At 39.2% G+C, this 25426-nt stretch overlaps 1 protein-coding gene across 1 annotated transcript in view; it reads right to left on the reverse strand.

Moving 5' to 3' along the window:
- Positions 1–25426, reverse strand: part of ca16b (carbonic anhydrase XVI b) — a 99371-nt gene that overhangs the window by 43095 nt on the left and 30850 nt on the right. The window contains exon 3 of the mRNA XM_056393438.1: positions 3782–3961. Within this exon, the coding sequence (XP_056249413.1) occupies positions 3782–3961 (180 nt within the window). The remainder of the gene's footprint in view (positions 1–3781; positions 3962–25426) is intronic.

Here is a 25426-nt window from a genome sequence, read left to right on the forward strand (position 1 = left end):
GCCCATTTTTAATCATATCACAAAAGCAAACCAAGAGGATGAGCATGTACAAGCAAACACAGACTGTCAGTAAACACAGACGACATGATGAACAAGCTGTGCAGAGAGAATGAATGAAATCAAGGCAACATAAACAGATCACCATTTGATAGATAGCAGGAAGAACCGTGAAGAAAAAAGTGTGAGCTCCAGAGAAAAAGGAGGGAAGAGACAAGGAGATCTGAGGAGAGGAGAACCTCATATGATGAGGGATGAGCTGAGCCCCTGTCGCGAGGCAAGGAAGAATCTGCCAGCAGTATTAACGTGCCAGTGCTGCTTAAGCTGATGGCCCACAGCATGAAGGAAAAGGTCTTAGATGCAGGAGATTTCCAAGATTGAAAGCACCAGGTCAAAGTGAAAATCAGTGTGCGTAGGAAAGAAGTACCCATCACATGATGATAATTGTGCAGCTCATTTGCAGACACGTAAAACATTTACAGTGATGGAAATAAATCCCTGCTATTGCTGTTGTTGAAGTGGTGTAATCCTGCGCGTAGCACAAGGAAAGTCAAGGATAGGGGGTGCAGGCTGGCCCTGGGAGTTTCATTAGAAATGCGGCCCTGGGTGTGTTTGAACCCTCTAACAGCAGAGCAGGAATTAGAAGCTTAGCCAAAAAGACCTTGAATCACAGCCTGTGAAAGAAGAGGAGTATGTGTGAAAGTAAATCCTTGATCAATGCAAATGTCTCTGGGGTCCTCCGATTCCTCATGAATTTGGTTGAGAGTTGTTTGAAATTTTACTGAGAAATGTTTTGTTGAGGAATGCGGCTTGAATGGCGGCCAATCAGCTCAATCTCAAAGCGGGTCAAGGCACAAGGGAACGTTGTGAAATCAATCGCACTGAACTTTTAAGATCTATTCACTCAGTTCTTAATTAAAACATTGACTTTTACATAGTATGAAGTTAAAGCCCGTCTGAGCAGGATTCCAAAATCTCCACTACACCACCCCCTAGTGGAAGCATCAAAAAAATAAAAAAAAGACACCGGGGGACACAGGGATGAATGCTAGTGAACGCAGCACCATAGTCAGCTTCACTATTTTATCATTTTCTTGTAGATTTTTTTTGCTTTCTTACCTATAGTCTTTAAACTTTTCTTTTTCCTTCATTACACCTTACCTACAATCATGAGAGCTATAGTAATCACTCCTCCACACAGTGATAGAGGCCTATAGGTCCAGTTCACCTGCAGAGCGGCTGCCCCACACTTAACTCCTGTAACACCTTGCATGAGCAATGTTTTATCTGTAAGAGTCGCATTTTAATGCATTTGTTCTTTAGGTGAAAATGGGACTTTTCCACACAGTCAGGGAAATAAAAAGTTTTGTCCTGTTCATAGTTAAATAATCAAATCAGCGTCTCTCCTACGCGGCTGCTGAAAGTGCTGCCAGAAAAAGTAGAGAAGGTTGTACCAGCGTCTGGTTCAAAAGTACTTTAGGCGACTTAGCTAACAATCAGCACAAGAGCTGAGAACACTGGAGCAACAAACAGAAATAAGTTTTGCAGATTTTCCCTCTGTTTCCATCACCTCTTTTTGTTTCTACAGCTAGTGTTGTTGGTATTGGTATGAGCAATACGTGTATTGAATGTACGTCTAAAATGATCGTATTCTGGCGCCCCTCTCACTGAAGGTCATACCTTTGAAACCAAACATTTGAGAGCACAACAAAACTTATTTGTAGCAGTCCGTGAAAAGAAAGGACTCAGGGACCAGAAATAAGTAGCTGCATGATGAGTAACAAGAACATGAAGGATGAATTCCTGTTAGGATCAATAACCAACTCTGTCTTTAAAAAAATCACCCACAAGTCAAGTGCAAAGTGAATCAGATGCAACATTAAAAATAAAGACTGAGGAAAGTTTATACACTGTTTTTTTATTTTTTTTTATTATTTTTTTTTTTTTACAATATTCTAAACTTTGGTTTTTGGGGTGCAGTATAGAGCATCAGCAAACCAATGAATGCACCAGGGAGCCACCAAGCTGCATCCATCTGGTGACTGGTCCATCCATCCATCCTTCCATGTATGTTATTTAAAGTTGTTGAATATTTAAAAACACACACTATATTATGAAAGAATATTTATCTTGGTAATGTAGTATTGCTTTACTTTTCAATCAAATAAGTTTCAATAGGCAATAAAGCCTACCTATCATGTCATTATAATCCCAAAAGTAAATGGGTGACAAGCAGATATTAAATCAATTTCCCATTACTGTTAGGTGAATTTGCTAAATATTAAGTTGACCTCCTCTAAATGGCCTTTGCATAATAATATTTTGTGGTAATGTGGTTCCATTTTCTGGATTTTCACAGTGCTCACCAATCTAAAATTCCCTCTGTACTTTATGTGCCCAAAATTACAGCCAGCCGTGTTATTTCCATCTCTGTAAATAAGCAGCCCAAAGCATTGCTCAGCTGTCCCAATGGCCTTGGTTGTCATGGAGGCTAACAACTCTCATTATGATCATACGCAAAAGATGACACAACTCTCTGAGAGAAACGGTACCAAAAGCAGAGGAGATCAATTAAGGTCAGGGTTTTCACACCAATGGTCCATGGATTTGCTGATTGGGAAAAAAAATTGAGGCAATAGTTTGAAGTAGCAGTTAATCAAGTAATCCTCAAAATGTTTCTGTAAACAAGGCATGCAGGCTGTGTACAAAAAGGATGGTGAGAGATAGGGGCACAGCACAATGAAGGCAAATAATAGAGGAATTACTAAAACACAGGCAGATTTACAACAATGGCGGCAGGATGTTACTATCACGCATGGTTGTTATGCGTTTCACAGAAATGTTAGAGCTTGGTTTTGAAACTTGCCATTAGAAATACTTAAAATCTATGAGTTGGGGATGTTTATAATTTCTAAGCGTGATGTACTATCGTAGTAGCACTTAGTTTGATTTAAACTACGAGTGGTTGATAATGATAAAATGTATACAATTGTATATGTATTTTTATATTTCAATGCCGCTACACTGTGCATTCTGAAAGTGCTCAGACCCATCCATTTCGTCACATTTTGTTATGTTGCAGCCTTAAAATATAATTTTTTCCCCTCATCAATTTTAGAAATTTCTAAAATTCTGTTTTTTGCTTTGTCATTATGGGGCTGTGACTGTAAATTGATGAGAGGAATGTTTTTTTTTTTGGCATGAGGCTGCAACATAATGAAATGTAACAAAATTGAAGGGGTTATGGAATGGAAAACTTTCTGTAAATTCAGTCTGTTTACAGATAAAACTATCACATGGTTTTAACTAATTCTGTGAATTAAATACTTGGAAAATGAAAGTACTTCATCTCAGTTATACAGAAGTCCTGTAAGGATGTTGCAGCACTGCCTGTAATGCTCTCATACAACCAGGGGTACAATATATTAGGATAAGGATAGCAACCTCAAGTTAAACTGTATGGAAACTGTCAATTTCTATATAGTCTCACAGTATGTTGTCATTATATTGTCATATTGCACCCTACACATCCTGGTATCATTTGAAACTAACAACTATTGAAATCATTATCCTACCAATAAATTAGCATTTTGGATTTTGTTGTTATATTATTCTGAATTTAATGGAGTCTACAGACACAATAAATCTCATCATTATATTTGTACCATCTCATTGTATTATCAGCTTATTAGTCATCTCTAAAGCACTTTGAACTGCACTAACCTGTACGACAGCTGCTATACAAAGAAAGTTGACTGAACAAAACAATTTGTGGGATGCACACCTGTCTTTCCTGTGTTTTTCATGGTGGTGTGGTTGGATGACTCCGTGTTGAACTTGTCGAGCACAAGCTCTTGGTACTCCTCTGAAACCAGAGCTTGTTCATCTGCGATGTCCACAGGTGATTGGTTCTTCGCAGCACATTCTGGATATGAGGCTGCCCACCCTCGAGGTCCATGGCTTCCTGCAGGGAAGAAGACACAAGAACCATTGAAAAATGTAGACCAGCCCCCAGAAATCACCTTAGTCTAAGGATACTCTAACGCACACAAAATTAAAAACACTGACAATATTACTGCTACGAGCAGAAGAAAGGTTTCGATATGCTCTTAATGAAAATGGAGAAAAATGAGGACAATGATTCTTTCATATTCATTCAGCTGCATTGCCCTCACCCCCACCCCATCTCCCCCCACAGCTGGGAAAACATGTAAACAATGAAAATTCATCATCTAGCTACAGGCACTTCCAGTGTTAATTGTCTCTATATGATATAAATATCCAAATGAGGCATATTCCTACAGTCCTACACCTACTGAAACTGTGCTGAGAATGAGTACCGAATTAATGCCTGTGATGTGTTTAATAAACAAAAAAAAACAAAAAAAACATTACACCAAATAGGCTATTCAATAGAAAATACTCCACTTTAAACAATCCATGTGCAGTGTGTGCTGCAAACTAACTTCCTGTAGAATCCCCATCCACTGTCTGCTCTTTTAATCCTCTATCCCCTACAGTGGCACTTCTACAAAGGAATAATCCACAACCGACAGGGGTCCCCTTGATCTCTTCGCGGGTACAATGGGCCAGTGCAACAACAAAAGCTGAGGGATCAGGGGAACAAGGAAGCATGCATGGATTTTAACTTTTCTGGGTTAACACAATATTCATGATCCCATTCCCTACAGATATAGGGCAACTTCGCTGCTGGCTCATAAAATGATATGAGAACTCCTCTTTACGAAAACACCCTGGATCAAGGGTGGCTTTATGTCTTGCTATGTATAAACACCTTGCAGCCAGACACTGTGTGTGACTCCCTCAAAAAGACAACGTGATTTAGGATTACTTTGAAATATCCAGTGTTTTACGGCGTCAACCAGTGAGCAACCATAAACATGCACTGCGGGGCGTGCAGACACAAACAGGAATCGTTTCATCCATCTCTCCATTGAATATGCCACGAGGTTCGGAAAAGAGTGCACTATGAAATGTCTCAGTTTTGTCCGGTGACTTAAATTAACATCAATTGTCTTCTAAATACCACCTGCAAGATTATGGATTTATAAAGGTCTGGATTGCAGGCAAATGTTGGAATGGATTTGAGCTGCGTTTCTAACTAATGACAGCATTAGAAAGGAGGATTAAATTTGTCAGTCATGACTTTAGACTCACCAATATGTCTCTACCAATATTCCATACCCTGGAAAAGAGCCAATTATGAATGCAATACTAATACTATAAGGCAGGAGAAAGCTGCTTGCACAAAGGATTTATATAAAATGGAGGAAATGTTTTCCATATTCAAATAAAACTGCTTTTTGTACAAAAATATTTGTTAAGCCTCTATGTGGAAAAAAAAAAAATCTATTCTCTTCCTTTCCATTCGATTTGTGATTGCGATAGAAGCAATATTTTTGATACCAACACAGGAGCCAATCACACCCTGTCATGTCATGTAAACGCCCTGCTACCTCACTGAGAATCAACAACCCAATCAATATGGGAGAGCTTAAGAAGAAAGTCGTAGATCTAACAAGCAAAAGAGAGGGAGGTATTAGCTTTGACTAAATCCCAAACAAGGGGGTCAGAAAGGGGACGGTAGTGTGATTCCAATGTTGCTTGGTTCTGTTGAATATGGAACATTCGATACCAACTCACAACTATTTGCCATTCATCTTAAAGTCACAAGAAAATTGACCCGTTTTGCTTTTGTTTCTCACTTTCTATGTCATAACTTACTGAGCATGGATATCTGTTCATTAATTCTGGCACTATTTTATTGGATAAAGGACTTACAATGAAATAAATCTCTATCTTAAGTCTAAGGCCATAGAGGCTAAACCAATGCACATCAGTGTGTATAATCGGCCAATAGTAGCTTATCGCAGCTAGATATCTGTATTGGTGTACATGTTGGCCAATAGTAATTGAAATAGAAACAGAAAGTAGGTCTGAGGGACTTTAGAAACAATTGTGTCAACATCACATCGTTTGTCCACTGCACTGAAAAGTTGATTCATGTGTTCATTCAAGTGTAAAACAAAACCTGGATCTGTATCCTGATTATTTTATGTCATGTGTTAAGGTAAAAAAAAAAACTAAAAAATATTTAATTGGTCAATACATCATTATCAGAATCTTTGTAATCCCAAATTTTGATATCAGTATTGGTCTAAAATAAATCCAGTATCGTTCGGATATAAAATGTATTAATCAGCATTGCGACGTGCAATGTGGAATGCCCACACAGTTCCAGTAAATTCCAGTAAATGTCTCTGAATGTTTTTCTATGACAAATATTGAAGCACATACTAAAACTCTGTAGGGTAAGCTGTACATTCATACAGTTCTGGGAAATATTGTTGATAAAGTAGTACACACTCGAGGCAGTTGTACAATTGGTTTTGACTAACTTCCATCCCATTTGGGTTTGCAGAAAATATATATTCTCTTTGGCAGAGCTTTCTGAAAAACAGTGCCTGCAGTTGCTTGAAACATTTGCCATGTCCCTAACCAACAAAGTGCGCTATGTGGGCTAACAACAATATAAAACACTGAGAAATATCCTGGATCTCCAGTGGGCAATTTCAACCCCTATTTTCTTGCTTTTCTTCTTTCTCCTCTTGAGTGAATTGTGGCAAACTACAAAAACCTCCTCCGATGCTACTGAGATATATAGGGTGTCACAAAACTTGACTGACATATCTCAGAACAACACCAAATTCCAGGGGTCAGCTGTGTGGAGACAGATTAGATGTTCACTCAGAACATGAAAGGATGTTTTAAAAGAAACACCCCTACATTTATCATCGCTTGGCCCTGCAAAAAACAGAGCTATGACATAAAAATCATCAAACAAACAAAAATGTCATTTTCTGACCTCAGAAACACATGACGTGATGAGTTTAGTGTGCTGAGGCCACTCAAGTGTTTCACAGGTCACTTTTATTCAAAGTGTAACAAGAAAAGTGTAATCTTTTGCTAATTTTCCATTCAAACACACATTACATCTCATTTACTGCTAGAGAGATAATTCTGCCTTTCAAGAACAGAAAGGGAGGAGCAGCGCTAAAATCAGATAAGTGAGGGTTGCACAGCAGTCGATTAATCTGTCTCATTGCCGTCCATCAGAATGACTATAATCCTAGTGGTTACGCCTTTTCCACTGCAGCCCTGCCACTCTGTAAGGCTGAGGTGAACAAATTTAAAATAAGTATGTGTTTTCTAAAGCATTACCTGCCACATTTGCAGCTACATTCAGCATGCGTCTCCGAGAGAACAGCTCACACACAATCGCCTGCATGACACACTTCTCCGAGCGAAACTCGTTCATTGGAGCAATCAGGTCATTCATGCAGGATACTGATAGTTTTATATACTTATGATGGACACAGTTGGATGAGGTACACTGGTGTTACACCTCGCCTTCCAGGAATATCACATTTATCAGAATTTATCAGTAACCATTGTTGCAGGGGAAATTCATCTCCTCCATAGCAGTTACTTAGCCTGGTTCAAGATCTCTGAATCACCTCTCGCATCTGTGATGTGCGGTAATTCAAAAGGAGTGAATGAAGTGAATCAAAATGGCAATTCGGTGTGATAATCATGCTCGTACAGTAGCTGTCTGTCGTTATGATTACAAATGTGCTTGTTTGAACCATGCGACCAGTTGTAGGTTGGAAAAATAAAAGGAGAAACTGTCTCCAGTTCCTCAATAACTATAACTTTAACCATGGTACTTGATGCCCAGCTGTTCCACACAAAATGCCCAGCGGTAGCAAACTGTAATTGTACAGAGCAGCTTGCAGATGTGATTGTTTGGTGTTGTATGACTAAAGAGGAGACTGTCAGCATAAAATTCAAAAGCATATTATCAATGATACGTAACAAAGCAGAAACATAGTCATAATACTGAAGACGAAGCACATTTGTTTTAACCTAAAGGTAATAAGATTAGCTGATTTTTTCCTGTTTACATCATCTGTACTTTCAACAAAGACACACACGGAGGTTAGATACGATATCACTAACAATTGAAAGGTGTAAGGAAACACAACAGAACAGCACTGCAACAAATTCTACCTTTGTAGAGCTTGTAATGTTCTATATTTGTGGAAACTGTGAAAGCGAGGTGTGATTACTTTATTTCTGAGGCATTAGCTCGTGCTGTTTTTTGGTGGATCGCATTACATACTGTTGGTGTTACTTGTTTGTGTTATTTTCTGTAACCCCTGTACAAAACCCTGCGTGGAATATATTCAAGTTGGATCGTGATGGGTACCAGATGGAAAAATGAAGGGACTCTGATGGAAAAAAAAGTGCCAAATAAACATTATAGACTGATTCATCTTGTCAGCTGTTTACAGTAGCGGCGACAGCTTCTAATTGCAAGAGATGAGTGAAAAGGGGCTCGTTTGTGTCGTCTGATGTTCTTGAAGGATTCGCACAATGTTGCGTTTGCATGTGTGTATACAGGATGTTTTCACATTAATATTAATACTATAGGCAGCAGGTCAACTCACAGCGTTTCAGAAATGTGGCAACAGCAACATACAAAATGAGATGGATTTAAGCAGGTCTGATTCTAAAATAACCATAAGCCTACATTTATCCCTGGGCCTTCAAAAAATTCATAGTTCTGAAAACAGTTTTTATCAGTTTCTGCATTTTTACGCATACTACTTCCACTTTATGATTTGCCAAACAATGTGTTCAATGGAAAAGAAACTACCTGACATTTTCACTGTTCTCAAACCCTTTCACATGTTTTGATCAATGGCAGCAGTCGTTTGAGTCCGATGACAAAACGTCACATCTGCATTAGGTTTTTGAGAAATTCAATCATTCCTTCCTGCATTGGGCCAGAAGTAGAATGAGTGATGTTTATAATGTCCATTCGGTTTGTTAATCCGACCTGCTCTGGGCTCTCTTCTGTGTGATATGACACCACTCTCTGTTATCTACTTGTTTTAAGTAAAACAGGCACATGTTTCTCTCAATATGGTACTTTCAGTTCCAGGTGTCATCCCATTAACCTTAGGATAAACAGCTGTGCCTGTGCTACCATGGTAACGCTGACAGAATGGCGATTGCCTTGTCATTTCCGTTTTGTCCCTCTGAGAGAAAGCATCCATGCCGTATGCTGCCTGGCAGACCTCCCAGAATTGGCACACGAGCACTTGCAAAAATCTGCGCTGATCAGTCCATATGTATGAGTAGCACTGACAACAAAACATGGCAACATTTCTGCAATTATTTGATACGACAATGTTATCACTTTTGTCAAGATGAAAACCCACTTTATCAGCAGCGTTTGTTAAAGTGGGTTGTTTGGCACGAATGGAAGGTATGGTGCTGATGATTTATTTATTTATTTATCTTTTTAAATACATTTGTTAACACGTTTATTTAATTTCAGGTTTGACAAATTGACACCAACCAGCTCCCCTGTTGAGAATACTGTACATACATTGCAATTACAGCAGACGGTAACCCAACATGTTAAGAGTGTTTAGTGCAGTAAAAGTCTTAGGCATGGCAAGTCCAAGGAGCTAGTCTGTCATAACACAGGCATATTACAGTACTATCTATAGTAAACTGTAGCACCATAGTTTCTTTTCACAAAACAAACCGACAGATTTTTTCTCGTCCTCCAGCATCACTTCACTTCACTGTCTCTGCGTTGTACACTTTACATACTTCATGGCAGCTATGTGACCTCACGGCTGAGCTGTGATGAAGGAAAAGGGAAAGAGCTCAGTGCACGGCTGAATAGACCGAGGAAGAGGAGAACTGATTCAATAAAACTAACTGACACCGATTGTGTTGATTGTGATTATTATATTTATTATATTTATTTACTGCTAGCTGAGCAACGAATGGCCCCTCGGCGGATAATAAGGATTACCTTGAACCTTGAACCTTGAATTGTGAGTGTTTAACAATAAAAACTTCACTCTTACTGCTGCATCAGGTATAACAAACAACACACAGGGATGTTTATGGTCTACACTGTCACTGTCGCTTGACCACAGCTTCACAATTTCATGGTTTCCCAAATAACTTGAGTGGGGCTAAATGGAACACATCTTTTCTGCATGTATCTGCAAAGCGAAATTCGGTTTGTCATGCACAACTTTCTTGCCGTGTAATCAGCAAGAAATGGCCTCTTGAAAAAAATAGGAACAGTGGAAAAATGTACTCTCTCTCATGAGCTTCAGTTTGTCAATGTGCCTGAATGTATTTGATACTGCATCAGCCCGCATTCAACTACAGTCAAAGTGAGGAGAATCATCCTGGCAAAATTGGGGCAGCCAATTTCAGTGACTGACTGTTCTCCAGTCTAAATGAGGTCATGCTGCCAAAACTACAAAATCTTACGTCAGAGTGAAATATGTGACTAAACAGTTCAACCAGGAACAAGGTCTTTTTCACTGTGATTATTGTACAGTTCAACAAGTATAACATTGTTAATAAAAGTTTCAACGTGCCCACAAAAGGTCTTACTGACACAAACAGTGGAAACTTTCACATAAATGGAAGAATATTTATGAAAGGGAATCATCAATTGCAACAATTACCCTTCCATCTCCTGTATGTGTGATTCTGCATTCACAGGGAACTGTACTTTCAAAGGAGTTTCTTGTCAGATTCCTTCACTGGCCGATCTGCGTAAGACGACTCAATTATTAGTGAACCATGAAGGTAAAAACCATAATGCCCTCAGTGGGCGTTAGCAGGCTTCAAAGACAAGTGAGGGAATATGCAATGAAGAACAGTGAATGGTTTTAACCTCGGAATTATAAAACTAGAAAATAATTGCAGAGACTGGTTCCATGCTTTTAAAAGCTTTTTCTCAACATTGTCTAACATTCATTTCTCAGCGGAGATCGAAAGGAACAGGTACTCAATTTATCAGTGCGGTATGTAAGAATGAAAAGAGTAACCTGGGGTCACTACGAGGGACACAGAGGGTGATGCATGAGTGAGTCTTCAGTTACACTTCACAAAATTAAAAGGTGCATTTATTTGACCATGTCAGTTCTGTGGCGAACAAAAGGGCAGAAGCAAAAGAGCAGACCAAAACTGTTTCGTTTGTATTCCTACAAACACACACTATTACAGAGCTAGGGCTCTTTCCTGCAGCACTCTGTAGCACCAACAGACATCAACACTGAAGGCATCTGTGTTCACAGATGAGCACAAGCTAGACGCTAAGGCAGCACATACTGTAATAAAAATCACAGTCCTCTATACGTTGAAGTTGCAAAAACACAACAATCTTGTTAAAAAGTTCATTTTTTCAGCCGAGACACACCGAGCAAAAGAGAGCAGGAGAGTGAGAAGGAGAGAGAGAGAGAAAAGCCATCACTTACTGCTAAGCTAAAGTAACTTTCAGATATGAATAGTATGTGAACAACAGTGGAATTAGTGAGAAAGTCGCTAAAGAAAGAGAAAGCTACGAGTGATTAAGCAAAACTAGTGTACATTTAAATGTGTGGTGTGTTGTTGTGCCAAAGGAATAATTGTCCTTCTATATCCCGTGAATCCTTGGATCAGTCAGGGGAAAGTAAAAAGCTGTGGGTGAGAACAGGCTGCTAAAACAAAGCTGCACCAACATTTGGGCCAATACATCTGCCTCCAGATGTTACTGATCAAGTAGCAGAATCAACATGCATGTTGGTAAATTATTCAAATTTCTGCCAGATATCAAACTGAACTAAGTCGTTCTTATCCACAAAAAAAGTTTCATTTTACTAAGTGCACCTCCTCTACTTTTCTTAATGCTGAAAATGATCAACTTTACTGATAACTCAAGAATTTATTCTAGATATAATTTTTTTTTTTTTTAAACGGGCATAATCAATATTATAGGCCACATTAATTTCTTCATGGAATTATCGATTTCTTTACATATTTAACCCTTTTATCTATCAAACAATGCCTGCCTTGTTTGTAGACCTATGGCAAGAATATCATATCTGACAAATATAATAAAAACTTGCCTTATATTTGTAACTTACCATCATTCTATCCAATCTAGAACTACACTATCAGCTTCCTTGGAGTTACTGCAGACAGCAGCTGTGACAGGTGATTAAAGGTCGTGCTGTTCTGGGAGATAGCTGGCAGGGGGTTCAGATAAGATAACTACTTTCACCCCAAGTGCTATGCCAAAGCCCAAGTGACACAAAAAGAAGACAAGATCCAATGAATCATCACAGCCAATGGATCATCAATAATCCTCTCCTATCTCAACCATCAAAATGAAACTCAACTGGAGTCATTTTGAGGTTACACTCCCTTTTGCTGATTCTGCGGGTCACTGACTGACCCAGGTTACATAAGTTCAAATTGGTTTTTATATAACAGGGAGCCAGTTACTTTAGATTTTGGTGATGACTGATATGATAAGACACAAGTTTTGTTAACTTATTCTGTCCTTTCAGTTTAAATTATGAGACAGATTTCCGAGCCTCTGACAGCTTCTTGGGGTTGTCCGAAGTGGTACTTCACTTAGATATTAATCAGCTTTATTAGTCTGGAAGATCTGCATTTATCTATCATTTCCTACAGCTGCAGCCCAAGTCACCACTATGCCTCTAGCATAGTCAACCAAAAGCTGCACTATGCTGCTGTCTGCTTGCCATGGAGGTTGTAGGCCAAATTAATTTCTTGTACAGTAACAATCTTCAAGCACAAACAAGCTTTCTGCCACTACATTAGACACGGAGTGCTTTGGATTTAACTCGACTTTTCTCAAAAGCTTTGCTCTCTTCAAAACAGTCTGCTTTTCTGAAATTGGTACAAGCTCCCACGACTTAACCAAAAAGAATCAGACAAGGTGGTCCGCTCAGAGGCAATAAAGCAAACCTATATCAAGAAAAATCTCCTCTTCTTTAGGCATTTTCTCTCATGGCAATCTAATGACCAATTAGCAGGACTGAAGCCAAATGATCTAAAGAGATACAGTCCAGGACTAATTTCTGGCCAGATTACAGTTCATTTTTTCCTTTTCAACCACTCTTTTGTGTTGCTAGGTGTGAGCTTTGGGTTGTTTTCCCACTGTAAGATCCAAGACCTTCACCTCAAACCTAGTTTTCTGAACCTGGGTAACACATTTCACTCTAAACCGCCTTGGTAATCTTCTGATTTCATCATTTCATAGATACATTCAATGCCTCCAGCACCAGAGACAGCAAAGCAGCCCCACAGCATGACAGAACCTCCACCATGTTTTACCGTAGGTAGAGTGTACTTTTCCTTATGTGCTTCATGTCATCGCCTATAAACAAACTGCTGTACTGCATTCCCAAAGAGCTCTACTTTGGTTTTTCCTCTGTCCATAAAAAATGATCCCAGAAAGTCTCAGGGTTTATCTATGAAAGTTTTTGCAAATGTTTCTCTCGCCTTTTTGTGCCTTCTCTTTCAATAGCGGTGTCCTCCTTGGCCTTCACCCATTGGCCCCAACTTGGTTTTGTATGCAGTGTATGGTGCCGGCTGAAATCACTACTCCAGATTGCTCCATGTCAGCCTGAAGCTCTTTAGATGTCTTGTGAGGTTTTTTTTCACAATCTGCACCAGCCTACACAGACTTCCCTCATTGAGTTCTTTGTAGCGCCAGGTCCTGGAAGCAACTTAACAGTTTTATGGCTGTGAAAACTCTTGATAACATTATGAACTGTTGGAACAGGGATTTCAAGATCTTCTGTGATTGCCTTGTAGCCTTTAGAATTGTGAAGTTTTCTGATAATAACATTTCTGATGCTCTCAGGCAGCTTTCTACGCCATTGCAAAAAAAAAAAAAAAAAAAAATTTAAAGCAGTAAAACCATCATTCATTGGTTAATTCAGGTCAAGACAACACAAAATTAAGCACAGGTGAGTCTTAGTTTTTTACTTTGTTTGAGGAAGCAATTTAAATTCATCAAAAGTGGGCCAATAATTGTGTCCAGGGTACATTTTTGTGTTTATATTATTTGACTGTTATGCAGGTTTTGCTTCGACATTTCTTAAAATTTTCTGGTTGTACAAATTGGTTCATTTGCATTTATTTCTGAAGATGTTCTACATTACATACTTGAAATTCAAGGGTGCCAATAATTATGACCAGGATTGTAAGTGGAGGTTAAATATCTCCTCTCCAGAAAAGTTAATAATCACAACCTAGAATGTAGGGCTGAACAATTACTCTAATTATTATCAAAATCGCAATATGGCAATATCCAAATCACCAAAGCTGCAATTTTTTTTGGTACGGGTTAAATGTGTCACTGTGGTGCTACCAAGACGCCACCCGCCTACAAATCATGCTTGTTTGGTACAAGCCTTAGCAAAAATCACAACTGTCATTTTCATTTTTATTTTTCTGTGAAAATAACATGCAAAAGTGACCATTTCAACTGAAATGACTCATATCGCAATTTTTGCCAAAAATAATCACAATATGATTTCTTTTGCATATCGTTCAGCTCTACTATGATATATGATTTCACCCTTGGTGTTGCCAAATGTGCACTAGAACACATTATGTACAAATTTCCATATTTATGATATCATCACGCAACTATTGACATATTATACATATATATATACACACATTACACACAACTGTTATTCTCATCAACATGCACCTAATCCACCTCTAATTTAAAAAAACTATACAAAACTGTACAACATCAGGACTAAAGTTTCATGAATAGAGAGAAATGTTTTTGTTTTGTTTTTTTAAAGAAGTCACTCCAGGGGTCTTTAAAGTCACCAATTCTAGCCACATGTTGAACCTTATTACACATTACAAAAAAAGTCATAGATGTCTCCATAACTACAAAAGAACAAATGATGACACAAGTAAAGCCCGGATACAACCCAGCAGGATAAGTACTTTGTATTCTGCTCTCCTGTAGGGAACGACTATCTTTCTGTTACGTTAGACAAACCGACACTAACTGGCGAGCGCACAATGACCACCCAACACTAGGATGTCTTTTTTTACCTTGGTGTGAGCAGCTTTTTAAGTTACTAGTTTGCAGAGAACAGATAGTGTGGTGTGTGACTCAAGTTAAACAATCTAATCTGGAGACTTCGTCTGCAAAGCAAACAGAGATGTTAGTGTTGATTTTATTTGATTCCTTTATGGGCTGGGGAAATTACAGGGGTTTCCCTGAAGAAACAAAATTGGAGCACGTCTGTAAAAGTCCTTCGAATATAGTAGAAACATGGGAAAAATGGGAGAATTTGCTGGTATGGTACATCGCACTGCTTGAATAATTCAACCAAACAGCATCTTTTTTTAGCATTAGTATTAGTTCCAGTAACTAGGAAGAAGCTGAAAGGAAAATTTTCATCCAAAGATGGTAGACACAACTTACATTTACTAAGTAAGCATTTTAATGTGTCCCTGCACAATGGACTTGACATGAAACAATGACTATGAGGTTAAAAGGCTGATTTGAGGGTGTTATGAAGTCATGAGGGGAAATGTATGATTGCTTTAGAAAACAACCCTCTGAATTTAAAAAGGGACAGAAACTAATTGGTCATGTTAATATAAACTGAAAATAAGACATCATTTTTTTCATATTTGTTTGCAAATCCTTCCGCAATCAATGGCTGCCTGAAATCTGTAACCCCCTAGACAATCAGCAGACACTTAGTATCCTCCCTGACGACGCTCTGCCAGAGCTGTACAAAAGCCATCCTCACTTCTTGCTGGTTTCAGTGGCTTTCTGCCTTCAGTCTGGTCATCAGCAAGTGAATTGCATGCTCATTTTGATGATTTGGCCAGTCAAGAGCACTCCAGTGTTTGCCCATAAAAAACCTCCTTAGTTCTCATCCTGTTCATATAAGACCATTGTTCTACTCCACTGTAACTTGATGGATTATTCACATCAGGAGCCACTGAGTCCTACACTGTTCACCCAGCATGAACACGCCCCCCACCCCAAAAAAAAACATCCTTAAAGCAGAAAAGTCCAGCACTTGAAGTAACTGTTAAATTTCCACCCAGTGTGCATTAACACGCAGCCTAAACAATGAAGAAAATAACAATGAAAGGCTGCACTGCACATCTTTATCAAATTTAAGTTGGTTCCGATTTTAGGTTACGTAACGGTTCCTTTGAGGCGTTATCTTAACCCAGACATGTTTCATTATGCAATTAACAGAGTGACCTCATACCCCTCACTTCACCCAGCCATTCATGAGCTGGGCTTTACTTCCAGCCCATGTCGGCAGGAGAGGGTGGAGTAAAGACAAACAATCCATCCGTCTCTTCACATATACAGTACAATGTGTCTCCATAAGTAAAGACAAAAGGTCCCGTAAAACGTACTGACTTCAAATTCTTAAATACACAGTACATTTTCCAAGTTGATTATTAATGTAATGTAAATCATAATTTGACAGTTGACTGCCTTTTAAAAATGAATGGTAGCAACCAATAACTAATTTTTAACACATTAATGCATCAACCACAGCAAAGAGATCAAATATTGAAATATTGATAGAGTTGATTAGGTGCCTATGTGAGACCTAGCAAGTAGCACCAGAATTATTGGTATCACAATGACTTAAACTGTGAAAGACTGACAATATTTAAAATAAACTCAACATAAGCTCACTGTTTCTTAGTGTTCAGTGTAGCAGACTATACAACCATTGATTTCAGGTGGTCTTGCTGAGTTCTGAGAAGTAGGCATCTGATAAGAATGGCGCCACAACTGTCTCAGTGCCTGTGCTCAATCTTTAATCAGGGGTCATTGTGTTCCACACAGCAGCCCCAAACACATAAAAGCAGGTAGAGGAAGTGGTAAATCATACAGGCATTGGGGTCTAATTGGCCACCAGAATGAGCTCAAGCCAAAATATTGTTTTCCCTTGGCGCTATCTGCTTCCATCTCGTGGACTTTCATAGAAACTGTGGCTTCCTGTTCTTGGGTGTTGGCCGCTGTATAAGTACAACATCCCCTAGTCTGTAAAAATAATCTCCAGGACCTTGTGTAAAGAAAAAGAGGGACAGAAATACATTCTGTCCCATGAGGAAGAGCTTCCTCTACAATTCAAAAACTTTAACAGCTTCCTCTTCAATATGGCAGGAGGCCAACATGGCAACAAACGTTTCAGAAGCTTCAGTTCTGAAGAGATCTCTGGGTGGTCAGCACGCAATAAATCTGACAGAAGTCTAAAAATGTTGCGTTTATTCTCATTAACTTTTCCCCAAGTAGTTTGTACTACTTAAAGTTTCGACTAAACCATCTTAATTTAATCATTGCAAATGTAACATATGTATTTGATGCCCAAACCTCACTTGACCCTGCATTATGTATATGAAGATATTCCCCAAACAACCAGAATAAGACATTAACCTACCCTCAGGGCCCGTCAGACTGTTGCACAACACTATTATTGAATATAATGGGTGTTACACAACCACCTTATGTAGCATGCTAGAGAAAGAGGAGATGAGCGCAGTTTGTAGGGCATCACTCACTACGTGTCCCTGTCCATCTGATTTGCCTTAGAGCACAGCTGCTGTTCTGTGACGGGCGATGCAGGTGATTGGAGAAGCAGCGGAAGCAGCAGCAGCAGGTGGACAGCTCGCTCTGTCAGATCAAACAGCTGTAAACCGTAGTATGTGTCTGCACTCATGTCCATAAAATAATTAGCTTAACTCTGATATCAACTTTTTAAAGCAGAGAGACAGGTGTGACCAGAGCAATCAGAGTCCACTGCGCAAGTCTCGACGCTCATTGCATGACAGCCTTGTGTAAGTGTGTTTATAGTGTAAGTGTTTATATTGCTAAATGCTAATTTAACATGATTTGTGAAGCTAAAACACCAACTAAGTGACGTCTCTGCCGAGCAGTAGGTAACTCACTTTAAGAAATAATGTAACACTGGGTGAAAGTTAAGGTTGCAAAAAATTCAAAAAAGGGATAGGGCAAATTCTCCCTGAGCACCCAGATTTTTCAAGCCTGCTTTTACATGACAATGAGGAGAACAAAAACAATAGCAATACTTAAGGGGTGAGTTTTTCTGATGGAGAAATTCAGCTTTCATACGCACTACTACATAACTGTAGCAAATACCTTTGCATTTCTATAGAGTTTGTGTGTTCTCTGACATATAAATGCCACTGTTGGCTACAGTCTGGCTCCGATGCGAACCACTGACCTCACCAGTTTACTGTGGCTGCTTCCTGTTTTACCACTCCCCCCCTGTCCACTGTTATCTGTCGCAAAAAAAGTTATCAACCAAATTCATCACCCCTGACAATGTCAAGTTTCCCATTTCTGATTTTCTCAGCTCATTTTCTTACAATGAAAACCAGTTAAACCAAGACCTGTTGTCAGCAGATGGGAGCATCACAATTCTTTTGCTTCATAATGAGCATTTGTAAGCTACAGCCATTTCTGTTGATACAGGAATGGGTTAAGCTTTAAGTGCCACACATGTTTAGACCCTTCAGGTGTATGTCCACCAGCAAAGCCACTAAGTACTGCATAATTATCAAGTTTAATATTTTGTATTTTGTTTAGCCATTTGTTGAGTCTCATGATGCAATTTTTAATGTTGACAATATTTAATTTCTATTTCTGTTTATGCAACTTGAGATTTAAATTCAGTTTCATTGCGTTATAAGAACAGCCAGTGTCAACAGTGTAAATAAATGTGTGTGTGTGTGTGTGTGTGTGTGTGTGTGTGTGTGTTGTGTGTGTGTGTGTGTGTGTGTGTGTGTGTGTGTGTATATAAGAGCAACTTGTTAAACGCAAGATGTGAGGTGACAAACTAATCAGTCGGCCTTTGCTGGCACTAGATCTTTGAAGCCAGCTTGGTTTGTCTGGGACCTTAGTTGTGGATTAAATCTGATCAGTGTTTGAACTGAGAATACTCGACAATTTGAATGTTTGTTATAAAAAATTGCAGTGTTTTAAGTAAACAAATGTATTCATTATTTTTGTGAATTCACCGTGTCAAGAGATAAGCTTCACACAAACAAGCTCAACATTCTCTGAAAGCATAAAACAAAGATTCATTCATGTAATCAAATTATCAAACTGTAGTGGTAAATAGCTGACCAGTAATTGCATTTGGGACAAAAATAAAATGCATAAATGTTGCATGTCTTGTGAACAGCTACTCTGAAAGGGTCGATTAAATTTCTAGATCCATGGATATATTTAAACATCTAGTTATACAATTTAAGTGTGACAGCATCGCTATGATGTTGTAATGTAAAGAGAATCCAATATCATGGGTATGTAATAGATGCAACTGAAAACGGTCTCATTGCTTTGGCTGCTCATGATAAGTCAATCAAATCTTAGGATCTCAAGGTTTAGGTCTGTATGAACCTTGTATTAATAATGAAATTGTGCTCTGAGGCTATATCTCACTGTTTCAACAGGTGTTTAGTCATATCTTTACTCCTTTTAGTCCAACAATAATCAAAACGGTCACAGTAAAATGCCTCTCATAAACACGTCAATCAGAATAACTGCCCCATTCCTGAAGACATTTAGCTCTGTTTGCAAAGAGCAGCCATGGTAAGGAATAATTCATGACAACCTACTGAAAGAAACCCTCATGTTTCAAATGCAAATTTGATTGCATCCTGTATCCGTGCTCTTTGTTCATGATCTGTACTTTCTCAGTAATCGTTGTTTCAGTAACTCTTGGGCAAACTTTAGTTTGTCAAACAAATAGTCTCCTCTACAGAGATGTTTTTATTTAGATCCAACTCAAACAAAACTCAAAAGGACTATATTTGATGTAGAAAATGTCTTATAAGACACTTCCAGCCAATTTACATCATTTAGCTTAGGATTTCAAACCTTATGTTTGTCTGGCTAATGACCAAGTTTGAAACGAGAGGGCAGAGCAAGTAAATAAAAATAAGTTCATAGTTGCTTTTTCCATATATTTAAAAGCTGTTTTTCCCAGAAGGAAAGACTAAATGTTTTCTCTGTGGGTTTTACCCTCTCTTTGTATCAGTGAACACCAATCCAACACTGCATCAGAGAAAGGAACCCTCTTGCTAATTGTAAACAGGAGATAGAGGTGAGCACTCTGTCGAGCAGAACACAGATCTCCTCTGTAGAGCCGCAAAGTGAAACACTGATTAGTGCCGCTACATTACTCCGCTTTGTCCAAGGGCAACTGTTTCATATCAGCTAACTGTCGGAAACACAGGGCTAACCTCAGCACTCATAAATGTCCTGCAGCTGCGTGTGATGGACGTTTTAATATCAGAAAATAGCTAGTGTATTCAAGTCACAGTCAAATTTAAATTAAGGGATAATTAGTGAGTATTTCAGTAGTCATTTAAGTCAGAGGACCTTTAAAATGTAAACGACAGACTGAGGCTAAAGTAAATACACCACAGTAAGTTTTAATGCTAATATTTGTATATAGTAAACAGCAATGTTATAAATCCCCCATTTCTTAAAATTGAACCAATTATTTTCTAGTGCAGTTAGGCTGTGAACCACACATACACACACACACACACACACACCCACCCACACACACAGAAATATGACAGAAACCATCTCTATCCATCTATTCCCCTTGTTATGCTTATTTTCAGACAATACCATATCTCACTCTAAGCCCTCACCTCTTTATGAACTGTCATACCTGAAGATCACATTTATGCAGCTTCCTCCATTAGTTTAATTATCTCTTCTTTGGCTCTAGGAACTTCCACTAAGCTATGACTTCTGCACCTGACTATTAGGGAAGGAAAACTGTGACCACTGTGTCGACCCACTAGTGAGAGTGCAAAACTTTAATCATGATAATGCTGGCTGGTTCATCCAAATCACTTTAGTTCAGTTGGATATAAGAGGCAACACGGTCTTCAGCGGGTTATTGTTTTTTATTGTTTTAAATACACATGGTTATGGTAGATTGAAAAACAACAATAAAGACCAATATATTACCATGTCAATATGGTCAATTTTATATTTTGTATACATTTTTCCTCTTATGATGAAAATGTAGTTCCTGGTTTGTTGGTTTATGTACAGTGCCATGCATTTGTTCCACCACTTTCTTCACCTCCATTTATGTCAGCTGCGACAGGACTGCTGTTGTAAGAAGACCTAGAGTCCGCAGCCACAGCTGTGTGAAACTGCACTTCAAGCTATATGGTAATGTCAGCATGCCAAAAAGCTGATGTTTAGCTGGTACAATGTTTACCATGCTCAGCTGCTCAACTTATTTTAGCTCATTAGTATGCATTTGCATACTTGCTCTAAACACAAAGCGCAGATGATTCTTTTGGGAATGTCATTAGTTTAGTTTTTTTTTTGTTTTTGATATTTAGTCACAAAACAAAGTATTGGACAAAACTAAATGTTGACCTAATGATGGCACTAGATGAAAAATTCAAATTTCATAGCAATCCATCCAAAAGACCTGGAGATATTTCAGTCTGGCCATCAGTAGTGGAACAAGACACAAACTGACATTGCTATCCCCGGAGTCATGCAGCTAGCATGGCTAAAACTGCCAAACACATCCCAAAGATTACAGAACCAATTGTGTCATCATTCTTGCTTTAAGCAGCTGGCCATCAGAGATGGGAGGGCAGAAGGAGCAGTGGTAGATGCCTGCCAGTGGGCCATCGTCCCCGGGACTGAGGGACACAACGGCAGGAGGATGAGTTGACTGTGGGTCACTGCAGAGCGATAAACCAGGGCAGGCATAAGGAGACAGGCAAGCTGCTCTCTCCCAGGGGACAGAGGTTGTGAAACACACAGAAGCCTCTCACTTACCTGCCTGTCATGGCGTCGGGATAACCCCACAGCATGAGGTCACCACTAAGCAGACCATTATCCTCAGTCAGCAGGTGGAGGAGAAAGATCTCCACCCACACAGTGAACCCTTAGATGACATGCTATCTGGAATTTTATTTTGCCAGCTTGTACATGTTCTTTTACAAGAGCAGCTATTTTAAGTGTTCGGTCCTACAGTGCCAATTTTGTACCGTGAAAACCGGCAATGTCTCAATAATCCTCCCTAAATTGCCTAAAATACAGAAGCTTATCTCCGCCAAAATGTCTAAAGTGGGACATGGCAGTTACAGATATACTGTACAACACACGTCTTCCTTACAATGTGTGTGGGGGACACAACTCGTCTCTAATATTAGTCATAGTTTCCAATATCAGATATAGGCTGTGAATGAAATTGTGGACATTGTGCACAATCTGATTTTCATCTCTCCTAACACGGTGGAGATCAGCTCTGCAAATAACATGTACACGAGCTGTCTGGGATTGATACAGAGATCCATGAACTGTCCTGACCTTGTAATTATCTCCCAAAGGCTTAAGAAAAACACTAATGTGCAACAATGCACAGTCACAAACTAGGACAGACGCTGTCATTCGCTTACACAAAGAAAGTAATAACAATTGAATGACCGGAAGCTAACAGTGATATGTTACTGAGACTTTTCCTAGAAGTACTACTAGAACTAGTAGAAGTAGTAAAGTGAAGCAAAAACATGAAACTGTTTAACAGAATAAAAAAAACATAATCATGCCCTTGAAGTTCCCTTCAAGGCGTTGCTGAGATATCGCGTTCACGAGAATGAGATGGATGGACAGGCAACCTGAAAACAAAATGCCTCCAGCCGCAGCTGTTGCTAGCACGGAGGCATAAAAAGTTTTAACATTTTGAAGGGTTATCTTTTTAATGAGTCAGGGGTTGTATTTACCTCCTTCCACTTGAGAAAAATATCAACAAAATATGTAATTTGCTCAGGGGTGGCCAAACCTTTGCATACAACTCTAATCGACAGTGCCCTGTGTAATTAATACAGTAGAATGGTTGTGTATCGTCAAAGTTTGGATGACGGTGATTGTACAGGAAAGGTCACAAGGTCCCTGCATTTAATAAGTGCCTTCCCTCTTTGTTCTGTGAACTCTCTGGAGAGATCACAGCTAAACACAGCAAAGTCCAAGCCAGTCTAGCCATTAGTGTGAGATACGTTGGTAACAGACTGAAACAGACAGCCGGAGGTCATCTTAATGCAACCTTCTTGGCGGAGGTAAACATTGAACAGCTAAATTACCTTCCCGGATTTGCACCTGTGCACTTTGACCTGAACTTAACAGACATGTACTTATTTACTGCACCGGATGATGATAAACAGGCCGTACAGAGAAGCCTCTATCTGCACAGCTAAACCCCTGTGTCTGCTGCTTGTTCACATGATTTCACAGTCATCCTTTGGTTATATTTTTACAGCTTAAGAGTGGGAGAGAGTGCACATATGTGGCCAAATGTGTCAGTCAGGAGACACAGAGAGGGAAGGGAGTGGAGGAAGTGAAAACTGAAGGCAATTGAGAAAGAAACAGCGCAGGTTGTTTAGCCTTGGGTACCCCAAAACCGCTAATTAGGTCACAAATCACAAGATAGCACATGACCACATCCTCAGATGAATGCTGAGCTAAGAACAGCGAGCAGCCATTTTAAATCCAGCTTTAATCCAGTGGGTGTCTCACCCTCCTCATTACCCCCATAGCATCCACATGCAAACCCCTGCTCAGAATTGAGATGTGGCCAGCATTAGGAAAGATAGATGAGGAGGGAAATTAAAGAATAGAGGGGAGGACGGAGCTCACATAGAAGAAAAAGAAAATGTATTCCAGAGGAGAGGTGAACGCTGGTGAAGAGAGGTTAAATCCATTTAATAATTAAAGCCGCTCTAGGTAGGTCTCCACTAGGTATAGACATAAAAATACATATTAAAAATTCTCTGAAAAAATAACAAATTCACTGCACCTACAGACTTTCATCAAAATAAAAATATATAGGCTTAGTGACATTACCAAAGCAGCTAATGGCTGAAACTGTGAAAGCATTGGGTGTGCACACGGTTGAGTGACAAAGTTGTCTTTTACCCCCTGGCTTCAAAGTTTCCCTCTGCTGCCTGCTGCTGCTGAGTGAAAAGTATCATTTTTCAGGCTTTAGCATAAAAAAAAAAAACAAACAAACAAACAAAAAAAAAAACACAAAATAATATCTTCAAATCAATGGGGATGTTTGCATACTGCACAGAAGATTCAGACTATCACACATTTTAAGATGCAAGAAACACCTTCTAGCCCAATAATTTCATGATACATCTACATTATTTATTACCCCTTGCAGGTATACGAGTTCCCACTTAAATGAGTCATGAGACTTTACGAGACAAAGGATGACAGGCCTGAGTGATATTCCCTCTACCTGCTACAGTGAGAATATGGAGCTGGATCACCCTAAATTAACATAAATGTCGTTGAGTTTGCAGAAAGATAATGTGTTGGAAACATATGGGCTGTAGTCACACTTTCTTATCTTTAAACTACACAACAATAATTGTGACTGATAACCCACATTATTGATCCAATATTATTAGGTATAAAAATCTATTCCACATATATGAATTACAGAGAAAAGTTTGTTGGGTTTTTTTTTGTTGTTTTACACAAAATCACATCACCCACTCCACAGGCACCATTAGTCCACAAAATAACATCGTACAGAAAAAAAAAAAAAAAAAAAGGCCTGAACTACTCTGAGCTATTGCCCTCTCTAAGCTCAGCTCAGCCCCTCAAGGAGTCATTATTCTTCTATGTTGCAGTTGTTCTGCAAGTGAAGCAGGGACAATGGCCACATGTTTACACAGCAAGTGTCCTTATAATTTAGAATCCAGACAGAAATCAATAGTTAGCGGTGCAATTCGGTAAACTACAGATAGTAGTACAGAATAAACGATCTAACAAGCCTGGAATACCAGTGCTCTAGAAACTGATGCAGTACTGAATACCATCAATTGCTTCTATACAGCTACTACTCAGTGGTCTGAGTACAATTTTACGCTAACATATCTCACAGCATTCGAACATATAATCATCAATCAAACATTTCTTTTTATAATTCAAGTGAAGCACTGCACAACTTCCAGCATTGTGCCATTATGCAACTTACACGGTCTTGCCCCCTACAGTTACCTCCTCACCTCTGGGGGTGTATGTACTCATTACAAAGTAAGTCATCATGATTATGAGTTTAAAAATTTGCTGAGCTGCTAGCTAGCTCATTCCAGCTCATCAGCATAACCACATTAGAGAGGAAACCTGTGGGCTGGCAATCGCACACACTTCCTCAATATTGCAGTCCCAGCAGGCTGAGCATGACCACATCCATTACGTTGGACAAGAGCCACCAACTAGGCCTAATATGCTGCCACAAGGCACACCAACACCATGTGACACCTGAAATTTAATTAATTAGGTTTACACAGCAAACATGTCGGTCCAGCACATCAATCTGCCCTAAACAGGGAAACCAGAAAATTTGGCTGTATTTATCATAGTCGCCGTGTGTTGGGGCCTGGCTTTCTGTATCCTGGTGGCACC

Source organism: Seriola aureovittata, chromosome 2 (assembly GCF_021018895.1).
Source record: "Seriola aureovittata isolate HTS-2021-v1 ecotype China chromosome 2, ASM2101889v1, whole genome shotgun sequence".
Taxonomy (NCBI): domain Eukaryota; kingdom Metazoa; phylum Chordata; class Actinopteri; order Carangiformes; family Carangidae; genus Seriola; species Seriola aureovittata.